Raw genomic sequence first — 22,600 nt, forward strand, 5'->3', positions numbered from 1 at the left:
CCAGACTCCTAGGAGAGCTTCACAAATGTCGACTGTACTTCAGCCATGACAACCTTCCCATTTTCCTCTGTTTTGGACAGTTATCTTTCAGAATACCTTTGCGATTCCCTCCCTTCTCCACCAGGGTTAGTCTCCATCCTGGGAACTCCAATAGGTTCTTCCTCTGCGCTAGCATTCCCAATGCACCACCCAGAGATCCAGTTAATTATGGCCTCTCCTCCCTGCCGTGAGAACCCCCTGAGGGCAGTGGCCTTGGAAGCAGGTGAGGAGGGCCAGACTCCTGCTCTTGCTTTTCTTACCCAGCCTTGGCTGAAATTGAGGTAGCCCAGAAACTAACCACTTCTAAACCCTTTCCTCTGCCTCCTTGTGTGGATGGGGGAACTGATACCAGGAGAATGCAGGTACTTATCCAACATCATGCGGCAGGACAGAGCAGGACCAGAACCCTTTCCTCCCTTCCACTCCCAGTACAATGTTCTCTTGATGGAGGCAGAGACATGCCTCCTGCTTCTGGCCTAGAAACTCAGAGACTGCTGACCAGGGTAAGAGCCCTTTGGGCAGATGAATTTCAGCTCAATTTAAGGGAGGTGATTTGAGCTACCGTAGGGCATGTGGCTCTTGCTACCAGCCTAGTAGCCATCCACTCTCCATTCTGAATTCACTCATGGTCACCAGGTCAGGAGAAAGAGGGAGCCCTCAGGCGAGGGTCCTGGGTCTGCTCTTCCCAGCTCTGCTTCTTGGAGCCAAAGCTGCCTCTGCCCCATCTGTAAAATGGAAGCAGAGGTGATGGTATAGGTGGCAGCCTTCTGTTCCTGGAACCAGGCCCAGCAAGAGGGAGCTGGCGCCGGCCCTGTTCATGCTTGGAGAATGTCTATTTGAGAGCTGAGATCCTTCCCCAACTTCTCTGGGGTACCTGTCTCTTCCTGGGACCTTTGTTTTTTCCTTTGATCCAGCCCATGGCAGACTGGGCACTTGAAATTGGTCGGGGCGGGGGCTGGTGAGGAGAGGCAGAGTGCTGCCCTGGGGGAGTCTTTTTCTGCCAAGGAAGCTGAGACCGGTATCCATGACAACTGCTCACTAACAGAAACCCAGAAAGATAGCTGAGGTTAGGGACCCAGCCAGGAACACAGGCCTGGCAGGAACTAGGGGCTTCCCTAAACACCTGAGCTGGGTGCCAGAGGGGACTGCCAGGCTGGGGCGCTTGGCTCTTTTTTGTCTACCTGGTTGAGTTTGTCCAGAGATGACAGATGGGGGAAATGGAGGCCCAGGGCCATTTACAGGGTTGTTTGGGTGGGGAGAGGCCAAGTCAAGCCCCAAGCTCTGTGGCTATCTTTGTGGATAAGGATAGTCAATATCACCTCCCCCATACTTCCTCAAGTAGTCTTTTTCTCAGTGGGTGGCCCCATCCTAGCCACAGCCACATCAGTACTACCTAAAGTCTGCAGGGTGGAGTATCCCAGGGCCACATTCCAGAGCGCCTCTCTGGCAGGTCAGTACCCAGGTCAACCACTGGCTGCCCTGGAATGTTGGCACCCTAATGACTAACTGCCAGCTGCCTATTTCCTTGATCCTTCTTCCTCCTTAGGCACCTTCTAGTTGGTTTTGCCAGCACCTCAGCTGTGCTGTTGACCTGTCAGAGGAAGTGCCTTGAAACTCACTACATTGAGTTTAAATGGCCCTGGGACCCAGGGCCATTTAACACTCCAGCCTGTGCCTTAGTTTCTCATTTTGTGAATGGGACAGGAAGGCTGCAGGGCTGTAGGTTATAGCTAGGTCAGAGGTGCTCAGAAAGGAAGAGCTCCATGTCCCTTCCTCAGATAGGAAGTAGCTTTTGTTTCTGCCTGGGTGTGGGGAGCTGAAATCCAGAGGATAGACAGGGGGTGAGAGCGAGGGAAGCAAAGAGGACATTGGCTTCATCCCCAGGCTCTTGGGGCCAGGCTCACTTTTGGGCCCTGAATGTCTTCTGGGCTGAGCTTCTTGCTCCTTGCTTTGCTAGACTTGCTGTGTGACCTGAGGTAGATCCTGGCCCTCTCCGAACCCTGAATCAACAATAAATGATTTTGCTCCTCTTTCTGTGATCAGGCTCTTGCTCCCAAGGGTAGCTTGGTCCCAGAAACTCTTGTCTGCTGGCCCCTGGCTCTGCCTGTACCTCCCTCCCCCAGGATAACCAGGTCTGTTTCCCAGGTGTGGCAGCAGCCAACCTCAGTTTCCCTGGGTAGGTGTCAGTGGTGCCTCTGCCTCCTTCCAGGAGCTCTTCCCAGCTCTCTGAGCTGAGCCAGGCACCTAACGCCTGCTTTTCAGCTGCACTATATTCCATATCCATCATAGCATCTACCCCTATGTCTGGTGGACATTTTCCTCTAGCCTTGAGGGGCCAATCCTGGTCATCTCTGTGACCCCAATATGTGTGTGTGGTAGGGTGCTGGCACAGGCTTGACCCTTGCTGACTGATTGGCAGAGATGAGTTGACCCTAACCCCAAAGCCCATCCCTCTGGGCCGAAGGGGCCTTGATAGGTTTAGACAATCCTAGGTAAGGACCAGGCCCCTGTTGCTGAGGCCAGGGCTTCTTTCGTGGTTGCCAGTGCTACCTGTTTGTACTGACCAGGGCACCCAATGAGCTACGGAGCCTTGCACCCCTAGAAAGGAAATCGGGGAAGTCAGCATGATCCTTGTCTACTCAGCCCTCGACTCTGACAGTGAGGCCCCCTTGCCCACACACTGGGCAGAATGGTTTCTGTACATTCTGGAGGGCACCATAGTAGTTTTGTCTGGTCTCTTCTATAGAGAGGCATTCGAGGGGAAGGGCTGGGCCCAGGTCACACAGTGAGGCTGCCTGCTCTAGGCCCGGCCCTTTTCTGGTAGCTGGGAGGTTGATGAAAGGAGTCCTGGGGGAGATGTGTCTGAGAGCAGAAGCAGTTACATTAGAGCAAGAAGTAAGAGGGACAATGCACTTGACAGCTTGGAGGCTAGGACTAGGGCTTGGCCTCCTACCTTCCCTCAGTTCTCTCCCATCATGGAGACCTTGCTGGGGTCTCCCCCCAACTTGGTAGCTCCATGAGGTCTTCGTGGTCCCTTCACTGTCAAGCATGGATTTGCCGAATGGAGTCCCAGGAAGCAAGGAGCGTGATTAGACTTTGTAAACTGTAAAGGGCTATGCCTGGGGAGGGTGACGTTTCTTGGTCACACACTGTTTCTAACATCCATATGAGTGCTGTGGGTATGGATGTTGAGAGAGGGCTGGTCGTACCCTCTTTTCTGGGTCTAGTTGGGGTAAGGTAGGGGGACATAGGCCAGGCTTGGAGCTTGGAGGCCAGCTCAGCCTTGCTCCTGCCTGGTTCTGTGGACTTTGTCCCATTCATCTTCCGAATCTCAATTTTCCACTCGAGAAGTGGGAGCAGAAGTCACTGGTACCCTTGGCCACTGAAGCAGCACACCGGGAGAAGCTGGGAGTTCGTGGGCTTGAGCCACGGCATTTTGGGATCTCTTATCTCTCCCCCTTCCTCCCTCTTATCCTGTGTCTGTGGTCACATAGGTCTGTGATTCCCAACCTTTTTAGGACCAGAGAGTGGTTCTCCTATGAGAATCTAATGCCTGATAATCTGAGGTGGAGCTGAGGTGGTGATGCTAGTGCTTGAGAGTGGTTGCAAATACAGATGAAGCTTTGCTCACTCACCCACTGCTCATCTCCTGCTGTGTGGCCTGGTTCCTAACAGGCCATGGACTAGTACCAGTCCGCAGCCCAGGGTTTGGGGACCCCTGACATAGGGCCATGCTCTTTGAGGGTCATGATAATGGTATGGCCACCTCATCCCCTGCCAGGTGGTCGTGGGAGCCCCTGAGGCAGGACGGGGCCTGAGAGGCTGAGCTGGGAAAGGAACGGCTATGCAAAGCCCCCAAATTGCTAAGGCCAAGTCTGGTTCCAGGAAAGCTGGCCCCAAATGATAGACTAGAACCACAGGAGAGAGGCCAGGCTGCCTGTCCCCACCCACTCCAGGCATAGAGACTTGGTAGGGAGAAGGGAGGGCTCTTTGAGCTCTGGGGGCAGTTCCCCTCTAGGGCTGGCAGGGTATGTGGGCAGGGCTCTTGGTAGGGAGGGATGTTATGGTCTCCAGCTGGAGTACTCTTTAGAGGGATAAGTTCAGGGTCTAGGCTCTCCAGTGAGAGAGTAGGGCCTCTCTGAGGGGCTGAGGCTCTGGGGCTTGGGGGCCTTATCCTCATGGTTCCTGCAGAGATGACCACTAAGTTGTCTTGACATTAATGACCCAGATTTGTAGGGCGACATGGAAGGAGGATGGTCAGGATATGTAGAACAAATGCACTTGAGATTTAGGATGAACCCAGCCCGGATGTATGGAGATCCTGGGTCACTCTCAGGTGGGTGACCTGAAACTTGGAGTGGGGGCCAGAAGTTCCTGGAGGTCACTCAGCTTGTCTCTGGGGGACAGGGGCAGGAGTTTGCCCCGTGGAAGTCCTGGGGCAGGAAGTGCGTGTGCTTGAGAGCTTGGGTCCCCAGTTTAGGGACTGCCTTGGCCAGTCCCCTGAGGCTGGGGCAGAGGGGAGGGGGTTTTTAGCAGGGCCAGGCTGTGGTTTCCCAGCCTTAGCTATCCAGAGCCAGATCAGCAAAGCCAGGCCGTCAGGCCCCTATAATTACTGGGGCGGGAGCTGTGGCCTAGCATTGGAGCAGGGGCAAGACTCTCAAAGTGAACCAGCTCTGAGGCCTCTGCAGGGGAACCAGGGCCCCTCCTATAGGGACCAGCCAAAGGCAGGCAAGGCCCATCCCTTCAGGTCCTTAGGCCCTGTCTTTCTAACTATCTGTCCTCATTTTGGAGAAAAGATTACTGAGGTGGGAGTTCCCATCATTCTTTTATGGCCAGGGCTCCTGCCCCATGAGTTAATGATCTGTGATAACATTTAGTAACTACCTACCATGTGCCAGGCATCATTCTAAACATTTTACATTGACTAACCTGTTTAAACCTCACAACAACCATAGGAAGCAGACCTTAAAATTAAGCCATATTACAGAGGAGGAAACTGCACAGAGAGGTTAAGTAACTTGCCTAGGGTCACACAGCAGGGAAGGTGCAGAAGTCAGGATTTGAACCCAGATGGTCTGGCTCTGGAGCCCATATTCTTGAGAATTCAGCCAAGTTTCCAGCTGCTCTGAGAGAAGCAGGGTGAATGTAGGGTGATGATGACTGTACTTGGGGGAGTAACCTTGAGCACTATGTAGCTTGCTTTGGCTGACTGGGCAGGAAGAGACTTTATGTTGTCCCAACCTTGTATTTGAGGCTGGTCTGAGCTAGGGGCCCCTGAGGTCAGTGTCAGTTTCCTCTTACACCTTGGCCTTTTTGAGAACTCTCTGATATCAGCATGTTGAGGTTTGGACCTGGCTCCTCTGGGAGCTGCCAAGGGACCAGCAGTAATGAGAAATCACTGTATTTGTGACCAGCCAGCTAGGTGAGTGAGGCCAGATTCCATCCAGCTCTGGTACCTTCGAGGTTCAGGCATCTCTTCAATAAGAGTCCCAGAGGAGGGAGTTAGCAGGACATCCTGGCCCAGACCTTGAATCTGGGCTCTGGATGAGGTGGATCTTAATTTTTTGTTTTTTAATTTTCTTAAGTTTATTTATTTATTTTTATGGTGACATTGGTTAACGAAATCCAGTTAGTTTCAGGTGACATTGATTAATGAAATCCAGTTAGTTTCAACACTAAGGTTTGTGTGTGTGTGTGTGTGTGTGTGCGCGCACACACACACAACCCATAGTTAGATTTCTTTCTGTCACCACATATTTGACCTCTTTTATCCCATTTACCTCTCCACTCCCTCCTACCCTCTGGTAATCACTAATATATTGTCCATGTCCATAAGTCGGATGAGGTGGATCTTAACAAGTAGAGATAGACTCTCAGGAAGAGGGCACAGCTGTAGTCAAAGCTTGGAGGCCTTTGGGTTGTCATATGCAAGTCACAGAGTCCTCAGGCCAGCCAGGCCAGTGTTTTCCAATCACTGGGCTGTATATTAAGAGATACTTGGGTCTCACCTCCAGAGAAGGTATCTGTACAGATGTAGATCATGGAGGCCTCAAGTGCTAGAAGTTTTGGCTTAATTTGGGTGGCAGTGGGGAGCCATTGAGCATTAGTGGGCAGCCATATCAATGAACTAATAGAGGTAACACTCTTAAAACAGTATCTGGCACTCAATACATGTTAATACCCAGATTTTTGTTGTTGTTAGTAGTAGTAATACTGAACCAGTGGTGTGGGCCAGTGGATGTTGAAGAATTCATGGGTTACTCTGAGCCCTAACCAGAAGTGGCAATCACTGGGCCATGGCGTTAGCTTCTTGAGTCCAGACACTGTCTATGGGCTCTAAAGCCCAGCCCAGGACTTAGTGAGAGATCAATAAATGCTTGTGAGATCAGGCTGCGGGAGGGAGACTGGAGAGGAGGCCAGCTGGTGAAGAAGAGAGAGAATCATTGGGGCTCATTCATGGGCCTATGGGGAGCAAGGAGGTTTCAGGGCCAACTCCTAGGTGTCTGGCCTGGGTATTGCCATGTTGCCACTCAGGGAATGGGGACCAGATTGGGGAGCTGTAGAACTGGAGTCCAGGTGGCTGGGACACTGAGGGATGAGAGAGTCTGTAAGATTGAGGTGGTTGGTTTCAGGGGAGTGGTGGAGGTGAGGACATCGAGTTTGGAAGGGGAGAGAACTCATCTAAGAACTTTTGCTAGAGCGGGGAGAAAGGAGTGGTTGGCAGAGGGGACAAGTCAGGATTGCTTTCATCACCAGGATGAGAGGGATGTGAGCACTTTTGTGGGCTGATGTACAGAAGACAGAAGTAGATGCTAAGACTATGTATAAACTCAAGCCAGGGGTGGACCCACGGCAAGATCACTGGGAGGCAGGAGGGACAATTGGCCTAGAGCTGGGGAAAGTTAGCCTTAGACAAGAGTTGAGACCCTCAGGGGCTCGGAAGGGGTGTAACTGGGGTTAATGGATGAGAAAGTCCAGATGCTTCTTCTGTTCCAGAGTGTTTTCTTGGCTTAGGGATGGGAACCCTGTGGACAGAGGGCGCTTCTGAATGTGGATTTGGGGTGACTGCCTGGAGAGTCCTGGGTTGAGAGGTGGGGCCATGGGAAGGCTGGGGGTTGCGTGTAAGGTAGAAGCCCCACCTTGCATGCCTTTGGCTGGTAGGGCTGGTGAAAGGGGCTTGGCCTGAGCTGTAGGAGGTTGCTCCTGGACATGAGGCTTATCCTGTGACCCACCAAACCTCAGCCTCCAGGAAAGAGGCTAAAAATAAGGCTGTGGTAAAGAAGGGAGGGGGTGTGTGGGCCCAAGCCAGGCTGGAGCCCAGAGGAAAATCTGAGATGACCGGCAGGGCGGCTGTGACACATGTTTCCTGTGCCAGGAGCCAGTGGGATCTCAATCACTTGTGGCCATAGCCCCTTCCAGTTCTATAAGAGGGAAAACAACTCAGAAAGGCTCAGACAGGGCCTGATCTAGGGCCTATGGCCTGCATGAGGCCCTGCTCCCTGGGAAGGTTCTCTCTGATCTTTTGCCTGGAGTTCAGGCCTTGGACCCAAGGTTGAGCTCCAGGGGTTGCTGGGGTGTGGACATCCAAAGCTTCCTGTATCTTAGGGTCTAGATTGCCTGAGAGTTCCCAGTGGCCCTGGATGCCCATCTGGACATGGAGAAATGTCCTCCCCACCACTTTCCAGGAGCTCTGTGCAGTAGAGGAGGTCAGAGGAGGCTTCCTGGAGGCAGAGGCAAATGCTGTGCCTCTAAGTATGGGAGGGGGATCGAGTCTAGTCAGGTGGGTAGAATGTGAATTGGGAGGAAATAAGAGTGTTCTGATTTGCTGTGCACACAAGCCGTCTTCATGATGACCATGTTTATATGGCTTCCTTCCCAGGAAGTGAGCCAACAGTTATCTCAGATTCATGCCTTCCATTTGGCTGTGGATAGGGACTCATTCTTCAGGGGCCCAGGGAGAGTTTTACCTCCATATTGCCTGCCAACTCCACCCATTCTAAATGGTCCTTGTTCTGGGTCCTGGGGGTGACTTGCCATGGTCCTAGCCCTCAAGGGGCTCATGGTCTAGAGTGGAGGATGAGGCGGACGCTCACCCATCTGACTGTGCATCCACTCCATAGTTGCTGGCAGTGTGCTGGGCCCTGGGCTGGAAAACAAGAGTGAACCATGCAGAAGCAGTGTGGCAGAAGAACGAGCTTTGGTTTTGGCAATAGGCTTGGTTTCAAATCTTACCTGTAACACCTTAAGTGCTGTATGACAAGTTATTTTGCTTCTCAGAGCCTCAGTTTCCTCATATGTAAAATGAGGGTGATAATTGCTGATACCAGCATAGGCAGCAGAGGTAGAAATACCATCTGAAGAGCTTTACATGGTACCTGGAACTTAGCAGAAACCAATAACTGTTGGCTCTTAGCTCTTGGCCACTGGGTCCAAGGAACTCATATCCATGTTCTTACGTCTCTTCCCGGTAGAACTAACTAAACCTAATGTGACAAGTGTTAAAACAAGATAGACAGGGGCGACTAACTTATTGAGGGTGGTGGGAGGGGTAGAAATCAGGGAAGACTTCCCGGAAGAGAAGGCACCTGAGCTAGTCTTAAAGGAGTGGCAGGAATTAGCAGAGCCAACAAAATTGTGCCAGGCTAGAAAACATGTGTAATTGAGTGGTCATGAGTAGTTTTGGGTGACTGGAGTACTGGGTGGAGGGGTGGTGTCCTGAGAAGTGAGGCTGGAGAGTAGGGTTGGAAGGGCTGAACCTATAGCCCTGTGGTCTGGTGGTGGGCCTAGATCCTCCCCTGAGGCAGTAGGGAGCCATAGTTGATGGCGACTCTGTGAGAGAGTGATGAGATCAGACCCACACATCAGGTGAACAGGTCCTGGCTCAAGCGTAGGAATGGACTGTGGAGTGGGAGGTGAGTGTGGGTAGCTCCCCAAGATCAGACCCAGTCGTGCCACCCAGAGGCCCTGATGAAACTCTGGACCTCTGAGGCCAAGTTGGGGCACTCTGGAGGTCCTACTTGGTGGCCCTGCCATCCGCAGGCTCAGGACTGGCCCCTGGCTCTGCCTTCAAGGCAAGGCCACAGCCTGCCTTGGTTATTAAGTCATTAACTGGGCCTCACACAGCCTCTTCATTATGGGTAATTATGGTAAATCCACTGTGGGCATTAACAGGGAGGAGGCCAGTGTCTCTTGGCTGTCAGGCTGCTAGGACAGCAGCAGGGTCTGACCTGCATCCCAGGAAATTGCTCAGCATCCCAACTCTGGATCTTGGGAGGGACAGTGACACTCTACTCTCTCCACTTCTACACCGTCAGCCACCAGATGGGATTTTCATATAGTGCTTGGAGATTCCACTTTTGCCTACTTTCCTGTTGTATGACTAAGAGTGTGGCTTAACTTCCTGTGCCTTGGTTTTCCTTATCTGTCCTGTGGCACAATAGTATCAGCTTCATAGGATTGTATGAGGATTAAACTAGCAAAGCACTTAATGCTCAATGATTCAAACCATTATCATTTCATCATTTCATCATCATTTCAAATGCCGACATCATCGTCATCATAAAGAGCTCTGAGAGACCCCTGAAAGCAGGGTCCAGTCCCTTCCTCTGTCCCCTGAATAGGGAACTCCTGATGCAGTCCCTGTCTCCTCCTCCTTTTTTCCCTTCTCAATGCAGATGTGCAGTGGTCAGGGGGCTCTGACTTGTGGCCCAGCCTCCTGCTGTCCTCGCAGATAAGCCAAGGTGGGGGCCCTCGGGCCCTCAGGGCTGGAGGTTGTGCTTATTCAGGGCCCTGGTCAAGTGCTATAAGAGGTGAGAGGGGCCGAGGAGCTTGCTGAATCCCATATAGCCATGGTTCTGTCTGTCCACAGGTGGGAGTGGTTTCTGGTTGTTCTGGTTGACCCCTTCCTTGACATGCAAAGCCCTAATGAGAGAGCAGAGGTGGCTGGGACTTGGGAGGAGGGATCCCCTTCCCCCTGGAAAGCTGTCCTGCAGCCCTGCCTGCTTCCCTCTGCATCTCAACTCCTGCACTGGAAAATTGGGGGTCCTGGTTATAATCTTGAGGACAGCTGGGTGAGCGTATACATGTATTTGTGTGTGTATGCTCATGTGCTTGTGCACATGTGCTGGTGGGCAGGTATGAACATTGCCTGTGAGCCCCCTCAACCATCTCCCAGCCAGAGGGCTTCCCCTGCAGCTTTCAGGGGCTGCCTACCTGCTCTCTGGGCTTCAGACTTGGTGGTCTTCCTTGAGGACAGGGCGCATGTCTTTTCCTCAGGTGCCAGTACACAGTCTGGGTTCGGGCCACAGGTAGGCCAGAGGCCCAGGGTAGCAGATAGAAGGCTTGGCTATTCCACTGAGCTGAGTAACCATGGAGGAACCTGGCCTGTCTGTGCCTTAGGTCCCTGCAGCAGCCAGGGAGGAGGTGAGATCCTACCCCTAGGGTGAGCAAGAAGGCCTAGTAGGACAGGATAGAAACTTGGACTCCAACATCCCCAGTGGCCTGGCTAAACTGGGCAGGGTGGAGTTGTGTAGATGGGGCCAGGCTGGGCCCTGCAAGGTAGAAAGAAGGCTGGGCTGGGACTGGGGTCACCTAGGTGGGCTGGGGTAATGGGTGTGCCGGGTATCAGACGTCACCAGTAAGCATCATCTGTCTTTCCCTCCAGGAGTCCTTCTGGACATCCAGAAGCACTTTGGGGTCAAGGACCGAGGCGCTGGCTTGCTGCAGTCAGGTGAGGCCCACCCCCTTTCACGTCTCGGCATCTCAGGCCCCCTCCACCCGGGTGGGTCATTCCCTGCTGGGTCTCTTCCTGGTCCTGACTCACTGGAAAGAGCATAGACTTTGCATCCAAATCCCGCTGTTGCCACTCACAAAAGGCAACCTTCTCCAGCCTCTGCTCTCCCTGTAAAACAAAACAAATCTCCCGTAGTGCCCTGAGGGACTATGGGAGATATACCAGCGTGCAGGCCAAGGACTCAGTTCCTTGGAGGTTACCCTTCTTTTGGGTCTTGGGGCCTCATCAGGACCCAGGCATCCAGGTTCCATTCTGAGGCTGGTGAGGGAAAATCCTTAGATCAGTAACTTGGGCAATGTCAACAGAGCCTTGTCAACTCTGTTTCCATATCTTCTCCTTAACCCCAGGTCCTTCCACTGCCATCAACCTGGGAATCAACCTCTTGGTCAGCCCCAGACCTATTCCCAGACTCAGGGCAGGAGCCTGAGGAGCTGGGTCTTGGGCTAGGATGGGGCCTAAGTTTCTTGACCCTATCTCCCTGGAGGCCCCCACCCTCCTGACTGGTGAGGAGGCAGGGCCCCAGACCCCTGGGCCAGAGCAGTGTGGCAGGTCATTAAGCAGTTATCCCAGACTGTCTGGACCTCCATCCAGGGTCTATGTCTCCCTTGTCCCTTCCCTGTCAACTATATGGCCCCGGCATACCCGAGCTCTTGGCTCCCTGGCACTCCCACTAGCTGTGGCCATGCTGGCCGTGCCCTCAGCAGGCCCCTTAGACATGGGCAGAGACTCAGAGCCAGCACTGAGTCCTGGGCTGGTCCTGACTTGGCCCCAACCTTGCTCTGTGGCCCGCCTGGTCCCCTTGGTCCAGGAGTCTATCTGGCTGTGAGGCACAGTCAGATATGTGAGAAGAAGACCATGGCCTGTCTTCCAGTCTGTGAACCCCTTCCCCATTCTGAGCTCTCCTGGGAGGGAGGGGTAGAGTGAGCTGGCTCTGTCCAGGAACTTGCCTGACCTGTTTAGGTGGCATTCCAGTATGCACAATGCCAGGCCTCTACAATGAGTTCATAGAGCCCAGCTGCCTGTGCTCATTTCTCAGATGGGGTCTCTGGGGCTCAGAGAGAGAGGACATAATAGTTTCAGGGCTCAGCCCTAATGTGTGAGAGTTGATCAAGCTAGGACTTGGGCAAGGCTGTATGGTCCAGCACCTCCTAAGCGTGGCTAGGTCCTTGCCATGTACATGTCATCTTCACCCGGGATGTGAGCCCAAATCCCTCCCTTGGTCCCGACCCCCTTGCTGGGCCTCCCTGGCTGGGCTAGAGCAAGTCAACCACCCTGGGGCCTGGGACGGGTCCCTCCAGCTGCACTCCCAGTGACTAGCTCTTAGAGCAGGGGAGAGAGAGTTCAAGCTAGATGGGAGCGTGGAAGGGAGCGAGCTGCTGAGCTGATGAGGGAAAGGCAGAGAGTGCCTAGCCATCCAGTACCCTCCCTCTGTGGCCCCTGAGACACGGGGGACCAGCTGAGCCTCATCCTATCTTGGTCTTGGCCTTACTGACTGATGTGGAGTAAGGCTCTACCTCAGCCTTTTCCATTAACCTCCCACTGAGTGAGGTCAGGGCCAATGCAGCTGCCCAGGGTGTGAGTGGGAGGGCTGTGAGGGTCATAGCACTGCCACAGTTGGCTGAGAGAAGTCATAGCAGTCTCTACTGATCCCTGTTGACCTGGCCAGAAGTGGACGAGTACCCCAAATACCCCAGGCATCATCGTGCTTGATTCTTCCTCCTACAAGTTCTGTTTGGTCAACTTCACTTTCTAGATGAAGGGGCAGAGGTCAAGAGTGGAGAAATGACTTGCTTAAGGTCTCATGGTAAGAGAGTAGCAGGCCCGGAATTGGGACTCTGCGTGTGCTGTCCTGTTGGCTTGGGAGGGGGCACAGATGGCCACTGGATTGGCGAGGCTTGTTCCAGGTGTCTGAGAGTCTGACATCTATCTCAGTGTTTTCAAGATGGATGCCTCTGGGCCATAATTAGAGTCCCAGCACTCTCAGAGATCCCCAAGTCCTTATTCCCTGGCTCTTACCCTCACCCTTCTACCTACCCCTGGCACAGCTGGGATGGTGTCCCAGAGTGTCCTCACTTCTTTGGCCATCTGAGCCAAGAAGCTAGGCGAGCTAGACCAAGATGTGACTCAGTGGGCACCCAGGCAAATCACCTAATTGGCCTGGGCCGCAGGCACCTGTCTCTTCCCCAGGCCCCGATAAGGTCGGAGCCAGGTGGAGGGCGCCAGCCAGGTGTTGATGCTTGCCTGGATCAAAGGGCCAGGGCTGAGAGCCAGGTTGTCTGCTTATTTCTGGGCACCAGGGGCTGCTAGGCCAGGAGACAGGGTGGGGGGTGGCTACGGGTTAGGCCTGGGCCTGCCCCTGCTCTTTCCTCTTGGGACTAGAGCATGAGCACCGGCTTGGGAAGAGCCTACTTTCTATAGCCTCCTTGCAGATTGCAGCCAGCTCAGATCTGGCCCCTGAGTCTCCTGTAGCAGCCATAGCTCAGCCTCTGCAAAAGCCCAGAATTATAGCAGAATTATAGCTCTTAGGTCTTGCTGTTTTGGGAAATCAGTAGCTCCCATAGCCTACACCTAAAGAGCCAGCTATATCTGAATCTACTGCTCAGCAGGCCCTGTGCTGGGCTCTGCCACAGACTCAGTCATCGAATTCCCTCTGTTGATGGGAACAGAAAACATATCCAGTCCCCACCCAGGCATGGGGGGATGGTGACCTGTGGGAGCCCTGGGGGAAATGGCAGTGAATGCATACCTAGCTCTGCTTGGTGGCTGGAGGAGGGAGCACTTGAGTGGAGCTTTGAAGGATGAGTTAGAGTTTATTCAGGGGAAAGGACTTCCAATCAGTTTGTCAAACTGAGAAGACGTGAGAAGCCCTCCTTCTCCCTCCACGCTGGATAAAATATGCCAAGAAACACTTAAATTTTATAGTTGAGCTTGAAATTTCCAGGTGCCAGAAGCAAAGAATTGAACTTAAAAACAAGAGCGGGATCTGGTATTGAAGCCAAATGATGCAGAGTGTTTGGGGACCAGTATTGGTCTTAGAAGCTAGTTACAGTATATTTAATGTAAACATTTTTTTATGATAAAAAATTTTAAACATACATAAAAAGTAGAGAATCGTATAATGAACCTTCATATAGCCATCACCCAGGTTCATCAAAGTATCACCAGTCTGACCTAGTTTCCAGGTTTGGAGGTTTCTTTGTTCTGAGGGGTGCGCAGTGCCAGCTTAGGTTCTAGTGTTGCATGGGTGACTTGGTTCCCACTCAGAGCCCAGGGCAAGACCCCTGATTTCAAGCTGTGCTCCTAGGCTGGAGGGCATTTTTTCCATCTGCAAAAGGACAGCTCCTTCCTGGTTACGGCTTTATGCAGAGAGCCTAGTCCAGCCCCTGCTTCGTACAGGTCCGAGACTTCCGCTCCCTTCCCCATGTAGGCCTTATGTTTCCAGAGACCCCAGCAGAGGTAAATCCAAAACTGCTCCTCAGTGAAGCCTTTGTGAATCATGAGCCTGCATGGGACACAGATGATAATTCCTGCTGAATATAAACTCAAATTCAAAATGAATAGAGCACACAAGGAAACCCGCTTTTGTGGGAGACAGTCAGCTGGCCCAGAAAATGGGAAAGCCAGCTGCTGAAGACCTATAGAACTCCTGAATAGACTTCAACATTAGGTATACTTATTTTTTGAAGTGCTACAGGAAAGAGTAGAATTTTAAGACAAGAACAGCACCTTATTAAAAAAGAACAGGAAGATGTTTAAAAGACCTAACTTTAAAATTTTACTAGTGAAAAATATGTGTTAAAATTAAAAAGTATAGTAATTAGAGGAGTTAACAAGTAAACTAGACACAGTCGAAGAGAAAATGAGCAAGTTAAAAGTTAGATCTTCTGAGGAAATCAGCATAAATGTAGGTCAGGGGGAGGAGGAGCGAGAGGGAAGGTGGTGATACTGCCTGGCTCTGGTGACTTATGGGCCAGAGTATGGGGAGAATGGAAGGAGAGGAAGCCGAACAATAGGCAGGGTCTGATTGTGAAAGGCATCTGGATTTTGTCTCAGGGCAGTGGGGAGCCAGAGAAGGTTTCAGAGCAGGGCAGGTCCTCGTAAGATGTGTGCCTCAGGATGTTTACTCTGAGGCCCAGTGTGGCAATGGATGGCAGAGAAGGCTGGAAGGTAGCTCAGGGCTGGGGTTTGTTGGGTCATGAGGAAGTGCCAGGATGCAGGAAGAATGGGGACAGAGGAAGAGCCAGCTCAGACTGAAACCAGACAGTGCCTCGGCTTTGGGGCTGAGACTTCTGACCTTGCTCCCCTCCCTCCTTTGGCTAGCCCAGTAACATCCTCTGCTTGGTTCTGAAGGCAAAGCTAGGCAGCCCCTGTGGCTGTTACCCCAGGTCCTCCCTGAGGCCTGAGGATCCAGGGATTATATCCTGAGCAGACTATAAAGGAGTGGTTCCTTCAGGAAGTCTGGGCCTTGTGGCTTTCAGGCAATGATGGGGCCAGGATGTCCTGGGTCCTCTCCATCATCTTGGCTGGCCTGGGCTGCCATCCTCCACATTCTGTGGGCAGGAAGGGTACTCAGGCAAAACCTGACCCCTGCCCACCCCATTCCTGCTCAAGTACTCTCCCTGCCCACAGGATGTGGAGGATGGCAGATCTTTGCCAAATAATAGGTCGGCCAGATCTGCACTTTGTAAAAATAGTCCTGGTTCGGCCCAGGCTGAGGTGGAGGCTGGACATGGGCTCCAAGGCCGCAGTGTGGGAATCCAGGGCTCCCCCAACTCAGACCTCACCCACTTCTACTCCAGGACCACCTTCTGGGGTCAAACAGGGCCACGTGTGCACTGGCAGGGGGCCTGGGGCTATCTGCTAGGGTGCAGAGTCCTCAGCAGGGGCTGTTCTGAGCTTCTGGGTGCTGGCTCCTCTGTGGGCCCACAGGGGAAAAAGCCATCAGCCAGCATCCTGAACACCTGGACCACCATGAGAGGTGGACAATTCTTAGGGATGTTGTCCAAGCCCCGTCTTTCTGATGACTCTCACCAGCTAGGAGGAGGGGGCATGGCTCATCTCACAGAGGAGGGAGCGAGGCTCAGCCCAGGTTCTCATGGTGAGTCAAGAGCCCTGACTTCTCCCACTCTGCCATCTGTGCCCTTCCCCCTCCCTGTCAACCCCCACCTCCCCGCCCTGGCTCCCTGCCTGCTGCTCCATTGTCTCAGACCTGTGGGCTCAGCACACGTGAGCTGAGTGAGGGCTTCCCCACACCCCAGCCACAGGATGTCCTCATGTGGGAGCTGCTGGGAAAGCCACCCCTACCGAGATCAGGGGTGGGGCAGCCAGGCTGCCCAGAAAGCTCTCCTCAAACAAACAAAGACTATGGGGTGGGGGGTGGGTGTCCAGAGAAGCTTCTAGACCAGCTGGTCTTTATTTTCAGCAAAGCTGCCTACTGGCCAGATTGTCCTCTGCGCCCTTCTGGGACAGGTTCACATGTTCTGGCCTTTGTGCTCTTCCTTCTTGCCAGCAACATCATTCCTCCTGTCTCTACCTTGATTGCGTTCAGGCCCCTCCCTGGCCTGTGACATACTTGGGGTCCAGGAGAAGCCCTCTTGTCTGCCCTGAGCAGAGCAAAGGGGAGGGCTGCAAAGATGGGTCGAGTCTTCCTCCCGACCCTGGACTCCCTTGTCCCCAAAGAGAAGGCACTGAGGGACAAGGGAGTCCAGGGTCATGAGGGTTGCTGTATCATCTTTGCTAAGTTTTCCCACATATCGGTGGCCTCAGCTATAAAATGGGACAGACATGGTGAAGCTCAGGGTGGTGCCTGGTGACTTTCAGCAGGCTGAGACTAGGGAGAGGGATGGGGCATGCCTGCTCCAACAAGAGTCCACTGCAGTCCAGGATGCCTATGCCCACACAGATGAGCAGGCAGAAAGCCAGGGGCGGAAGAGTCAGGAGCTGCCTTCCTGCTTCACTACAGGCAGGAGGGTGGGGATGGACCAGGAGGACCGAGGTCTGGCCAAGGCGTGGTTTACTTCCTTCAATCCCTCTCTACCTTCCCAGTGGGGGCCCAGTGCTCTCCCTTGAAGGGGGAGAACAGAGCATGCTGTGGTTCTCCACCGCCCTCTAACTAAACACCAAACCTGGTCCCAGTGTTTAGGGCCCAACGTGGCTTTATCTCTCACTGCTTCCTCCATGGCCTTCTCATGCTGCAGTCTGACCTGCTTTCTCACTGTCCCCAGTATACCCTGAACTTTCTCTGACCTTGGGAACAACAGCTTGGACCGTCCCCCTTCCCACCCTGGAAGTCTGCAGTGTGATTTAGAGCAAGCACTCTGGAGTCAAACTGGGGTTGAAATTTTGGCTCAGCCACACACAAGTTGTGTGACATCACTCCTTTCAGCCTCTGTTATCCTCTCTGTAAGATGAAGATAATAGTGAGAATCAAATGAGATAACCTGTGCTTATATCCAAGGCACATCCTTGGGCCTTGCTTATAATAAGTATTCCATAAATGATAACTGAGGTTATTATTAACAATAAGCATTGTGCCTTCTTAGCCATTATAGGGTATAGCTTATAAGATTTACAGTTTATATTTTAGTATATATTCTTGATTTTAAGTTTATTGTCATGGTAAACTCCTCTCTGCATCCTTCAATGCCCTGCTCTGACATCACGGTCTTCATGAAGCTTCACTGTCCTCGCAGGGGTTGTCCCTCCTTGCTGGTTTCTTGGTGTTTTAGCCCTTAAAACACCATGGGCAACCCATGGATGGGGTCTGCCCCCTGACCAGACAGGGAGAATCTCCTACTCTGATTCTTTTTGCCCACTCTCCACCTAGCACAGATAGGCACAGAGGGGACAATTCTTCCTCTTCTCCCTAACGTGCCTAAGTTCTAATGAAACTGAAATCTCTTTCCTGCTCATAGTATCCTGGTCTGATCTCAGGCACGTAATAGGAGGCAGGCCCAGCGTATTGTCCCATATCTTTTTCTAGATATGAGGAAATAATTTCTGCCTTGATTAATCTAAACAACAGCCCAGTGTTGACTGAGGCTGACCCACTCTGGGCAGGGTGTGGCATTAAGTACCTTACAAGTCTTATCTCATCCAAGTGCTAAGAGTTGCTATTTTTATCTTCATTTTACAAATGAGGAAGTTGGCATGCTGGGTCTAGCTTAGACCTTCTCCTGAGAGTAAATTGTTAGATTTTCAGGAATTGTGTGAGCTGGTTGTTCAACACAACCATTATTAAAAACTAAATTATGTAAACTTACAATTAAACAACTTATATTTTAAAAAAGATAATAAATACAATTCATCACTCCCTAATTATTTTACTACATTTTGCTATTATCTATGTCCTTAAGGTTATTCACATATATTATATCTGTCTGGTAGAAACATTGTATAAACAATGCCGTGTGGAACAGTGACATTGCATTGGTATCTTGAAATCAGCCATGGTGGGAATATTTACACCATGAAAATTGGCAAACACTACACATCAGGAGAGCCAGTTGTTAGACATTTATCAGCACATCACTAATTGAAGCACAGAGAGGCTATGACCTGGTCGAGGTCACCCAGCTAGGAAGGGATAGAAAGATGAATTCGAGCCCAGGCAGTGTGTCACTTGTGCTCAAATTTGTGTGCCTCTATGCTGATTCTGCTCTTGGTCCCAGTCACACAGAGTTGAGATTAACAGCCACCCCCAACGCCCACATACACTCACTGTTTCACTAGGATAAGAGAGAGATGGTCACACTCCTCCAGCTCAGTTCTCTTTCCCCTTGTTTACCTCTTTCCCTCCTTCCTCCCCTTCCTCTCTCTCTTTTCCCAGTTCCTCCTCCCCAGGGACTCAGGTCTGTGAGGGAGCAGCCTAGCCCATGTGTGCATTCAGCTTGGTGGTCAGAGGTCTCTCACTGGCCACCTTGTCTGCCCACTCCTGGCCTTTGTCTGGCCATCTGTCCGTCAGCTGCAGGACTGCCTTCCAGTGGGAGGAAGGGGGGTGGGGTGCTGCCGTGCCATGACCCTGGCCCTACCCTGGCTTGCTGGCCTCTTCATTCCACCTGGGACCTCTGAGGCTCCTCCCATCACTGGCAGTGGCATCCTCACTGAGCCATCTAAGAGTCTGCTGCTCTCTTGTTCTCGAAGAACAAAACCAGGTCATATCACTCCTCTGTTCAGTATCCTCCAGTGTTTTCCTTTCTCACCGGCAGAAGCCACAGGCATCACAGTGGGCCACAAGGCCCTACCCCTTATGGCCTTCCCCAACCCCCCAACCCTTCTGTTCCAGCCACTCTGGCCTCTTTGCTGTTCCTCAAATATGCTAAGTATGCTCCTGCCCCAGGGTCTTTGTACTGACTGTTCTTGCCCCAATGTTTGCATGATTTGTTTCCTCACTTCTCTCAGGTCTTTGCTGAAAATGTCACCTTCTCTGAGCCTTCTATTTAAAATTATAACATCTGCTTTACACATTTCCTGTCTCTCATTTCTGCCTTTTATCCTCCTTAGCACTTGTCCAATCTGACATACTATGTTTTTTATTTTATTGTCTGGTTCTCAGTAGAATGAAAGCTCCAAGAGGGCAGGAATTTTCATTCATTCATTCATTCATTCATTCATTCATTCATCGACCTATTCAGCAAAAAGCAAATGACAGTGTTTCCAAATGTAAGGACAGCCTCTGCAGCCTGTCGGGAGGGAGAGTGGCTATGTAATGTCAGGTATGAGACCTGGAGTTCCAGGCCCAGTTCTGTCCTGATTTGCTGTGTGACCTTGGGTAGTTCCCTTCCCCTCTCTGAACCTCTTTTTCAAGTATAATAAGGAAAGCAGTGTGGCAAAGTACAAAGAACACTGGCTTTAGAGTCAGGTAGATGGGGTCAAATCCCCACTGGGATGTTTACTGCTGGTGGGGCCTTGGGCAAGTAACTTCTCCCTGAGCTTGTCTCCCCATCTGCCAGGTGGGATGGGTTGGAGGGATACACAAGATGCTTTGTACTGAGCCCTAGTACAGCTCCTGGCCTGTAGAAACTGTTCAATGAGTAAATCTTTACTGTTTCAAAAGTACTCAAAGGACTCACTTGCAGCTGGACGAACTGTGGGCTTGCATTGAAGAGGATGGTGTCACCCTAACCTGGAGGGCCTTTCCTGCCTCCCCTGAGCTCAGGCCTGGCCAAAGCTGTCTTCTCTGGGGCCGTTTCCTCGGTGCCTGGCCCAGGCCAAGCCCTGCCTTTTGAGAACTTGACCTCACGCTGGAGTGGTCTGGGCAGGAGGGCTCAGCCACAGTGACCCTGCATGGCCCCTCAAGCTCTCCTCTCCCTGCACAGTGTTCATCTGCAGCTTCATGGTGGCTGCCCCCATCTTTGGCTACCTGGGTGACCGCTTCAACAGGAAAGTGATCCTCAGTTGCGGCATTTTCTTCTGGTCAGCAGTCACATTCTCCAGCTCCTTCATCCCCCAGCAGGTGAGGCCTGTCCGGACTTACTGTCCAGTAACCCTGTGTGTCCCATCCATTCCTCCAGTGTATGACCAGTCTGATTGATCTATTCTAGTTTAGACTCAGGGGTCCAGCCCCTTTGCTTGAACCTCAGACAGCATCTTCCAAGTGCAGTGGGTGGAGGGGGTCTTTGGGTACTTTTATAAACTGGCCCTGCAAATAGGGTCTTCCCCATGCTGGCCAGAACTGAAGGACTTGCAGCCTAGTGTGGTACTCTGACTCTTTCTGAGCTGCTTCCGGTTTGGGGAGGATGCAAAGAACAAGGGGAACTAGTCTGGCCTAGGAGTCAGGACCCTTTGGTTCTAGTCCTGGCTCTCCCATCATTTTGCTGTGTGACTCAAGGTGAGTCACTACCCCTTCTGGGCCTCTCACAGTTTGTTCTTCATTCAATGAGCAGCTAACTCCTTGGGTCGAAATCCTAGGGAGGCAAACATCACTTCAACAGAAGGAAGGTGTTTCTTACTTGGCTCTCACAATTCTGGGTTTGAATATCCCAACTCTGTTGTCCACTCAGCTTTGTGATTTGGAGAAATTTACTTAACTTCTCTGGGCCTGAGTTTCTTCATTTTTAAAATGGGGATAATACCTCTCAGCTTGAAGGTTTATTGTGAGAAACAACTGAGTTAATGCCCAGGCCCTGGAACATGGCAAGTATTCAACAAATCATTATTTCTATTCTTTTTTCCACAAAGGAGATTTGTTACTCTGAGAGGTAGTGAATTTCCCATCACTAGGGACATTCAGGCAGAGGAAGGACAATCATATGATGCCTACTATAGAGGGAGATAGAGGAAGAAGGGGAGAAGACCGGGATATGTCCTTAGGGAGTTTTCAGCTTAAGGGACAAAGGAGGAGACCCTGGCCCTGTCCTTGGGAGCACCCAGGCTAGGGGTGGGGAGATGTGACAGGAGCTCCCATGTTCAGAGCCTTTGGGATATGCTAAGTGCTGAAAGTCCTCACTGTAGAACAAGCAATCTCTTAAAATCCATGGGGTCAGGGAAGGCTTCCTGGAGGAGATGGCATTTGAGCCGGGCAGGCAGGACAGGGAGATTTGGCCTTTTGGTAAAGGTAGCATGGACAGAGGGAGCAAACCCATGGATTTAGGTACAGAAATGGTAGAGTGTGTTGAGAGATCAAGTAGCAGAGTGTTTTGGCTGGAAAGGAAGGCAGGGACCAGGTTGGGGGGCATGGGCTTTCTCCTGAGGGCAGTGAAGGACCCTGGAAGAGTCTGAAGAAGGGTAATGGTGAGTCAGATTTACACTGATTGTGAGGATGGGGAGATTGGAGGTGGGATCAGAGAGGATCAGCAGGTTTGGGGGTACAACTTTGCTTCATGGGGCAGTTTTAGAGGAGGATCAGGTTCAAGTAGGCTCTGGGCCCGGAGTGTCAGGTAGAGCCTGACACCCACAGTCAAAATTGAGGCCTGGACCAGAATCTTCTAGGCCTCTCTGGGCTTGTCTTGCCCCTGGCCAGGCCCCTGGTCTTCTGAGCTCTGGGCTACTTCTGGGATTGACCAGTGAGTTCAGGACCATGAGGCCAGTGCTGGGCCCCACTCCAGGTATGTGGGAGGGAGGGAGGGTTGGGGATAGATGATGGGCAGAGGCAGAGAAAGAAATCGACAGTTCACCCCCAATTAATGTACAAATTCATTGCAATCACAATCAGTCCCACAGGAGTTTTGAGTGGACCTTGGTAATGTGATTCTGAAGTTAATTTGGCAGAGAAAACACCCAGGAACAGCCAAGAACATTGTGAAGAATAACAGTGAAAGGGGCCTTGCCCTGTCGGTTATCACAGTATGGCTATTCTAACCACAACATCAGAGGGATAGACTAAGAGATCAATGAAACGGAGTCCTCCTTTCTGTGGGAATTGAATGTAAAACGAAAGTTGAATCTTAAATGGTTTTGAGAGAATTGACTATCCATCTAGATGAAAAAGAAAGTTTAGTCTGTATTTCAAAACATACGTCGAAATAAATTTCGGATAGGTGAAAGTAAAGTAAAAAGCAAACTATAAAAATCTAGAACTATAAATCAACAATAAAAAGACAAATAACCCGGAGAAAAATGGGCAAAGGATACTGAGAAGCAATTCCAGGAGCAGATACCCAAATGGGCACTAAAAGTATGAAGTGATGGTGTTTGGTTTTGTGTAATCAAGGAAATGCAAATAAAATGAGATGCCATTTCACACCCATCAGATTGGCAACAATTAAAAAGGCTAACAATACCAAGTGTTATTAAAGCTGCTAGTGGGAGTGTAAATTGATAGACTCTTTG

At 51.5% G+C, this 22,600-nt stretch overlaps 1 protein-coding gene across 5 annotated transcripts in view; it reads left to right on the plus strand.

Annotated features, from left to right (window-relative positions):
• SPNS2 (SPNS lysolipid transporter 2, sphingosine-1-phosphate) overlaps positions 1-22,600 on the plus strand; it is a 35,968-nt gene that overhangs the window by 3,557 nt on the left and 9,811 nt on the right. For all 5 annotated transcript variants that reach the window (XM_039886429.1, XM_039886426.1, XM_039886427.1 and 2 more), the window contains exons 2-3: positions 10,703-10,768; positions 20,149-20,285. In XM_039886429.1, coding sequence (XP_039742363.1) covers positions 10,703-10,768; positions 20,149-20,285 — 203 coding nt within the window. The remainder of the gene's footprint in view (positions 1-10,702; positions 10,769-20,148; positions 20,286-22,600) is intronic.

This window comes from Pteropus medius, unplaced genomic scaffold (genome assembly GCF_902729225.1).
Source record: "Pteropus medius unplaced genomic scaffold, Ma_sr-lr_union100, whole genome shotgun sequence".
In the NCBI taxonomy this organism is placed as follows: Eukaryota; Metazoa; Chordata; class Mammalia; order Chiroptera; family Pteropodidae; genus Pteropus; species Pteropus medius.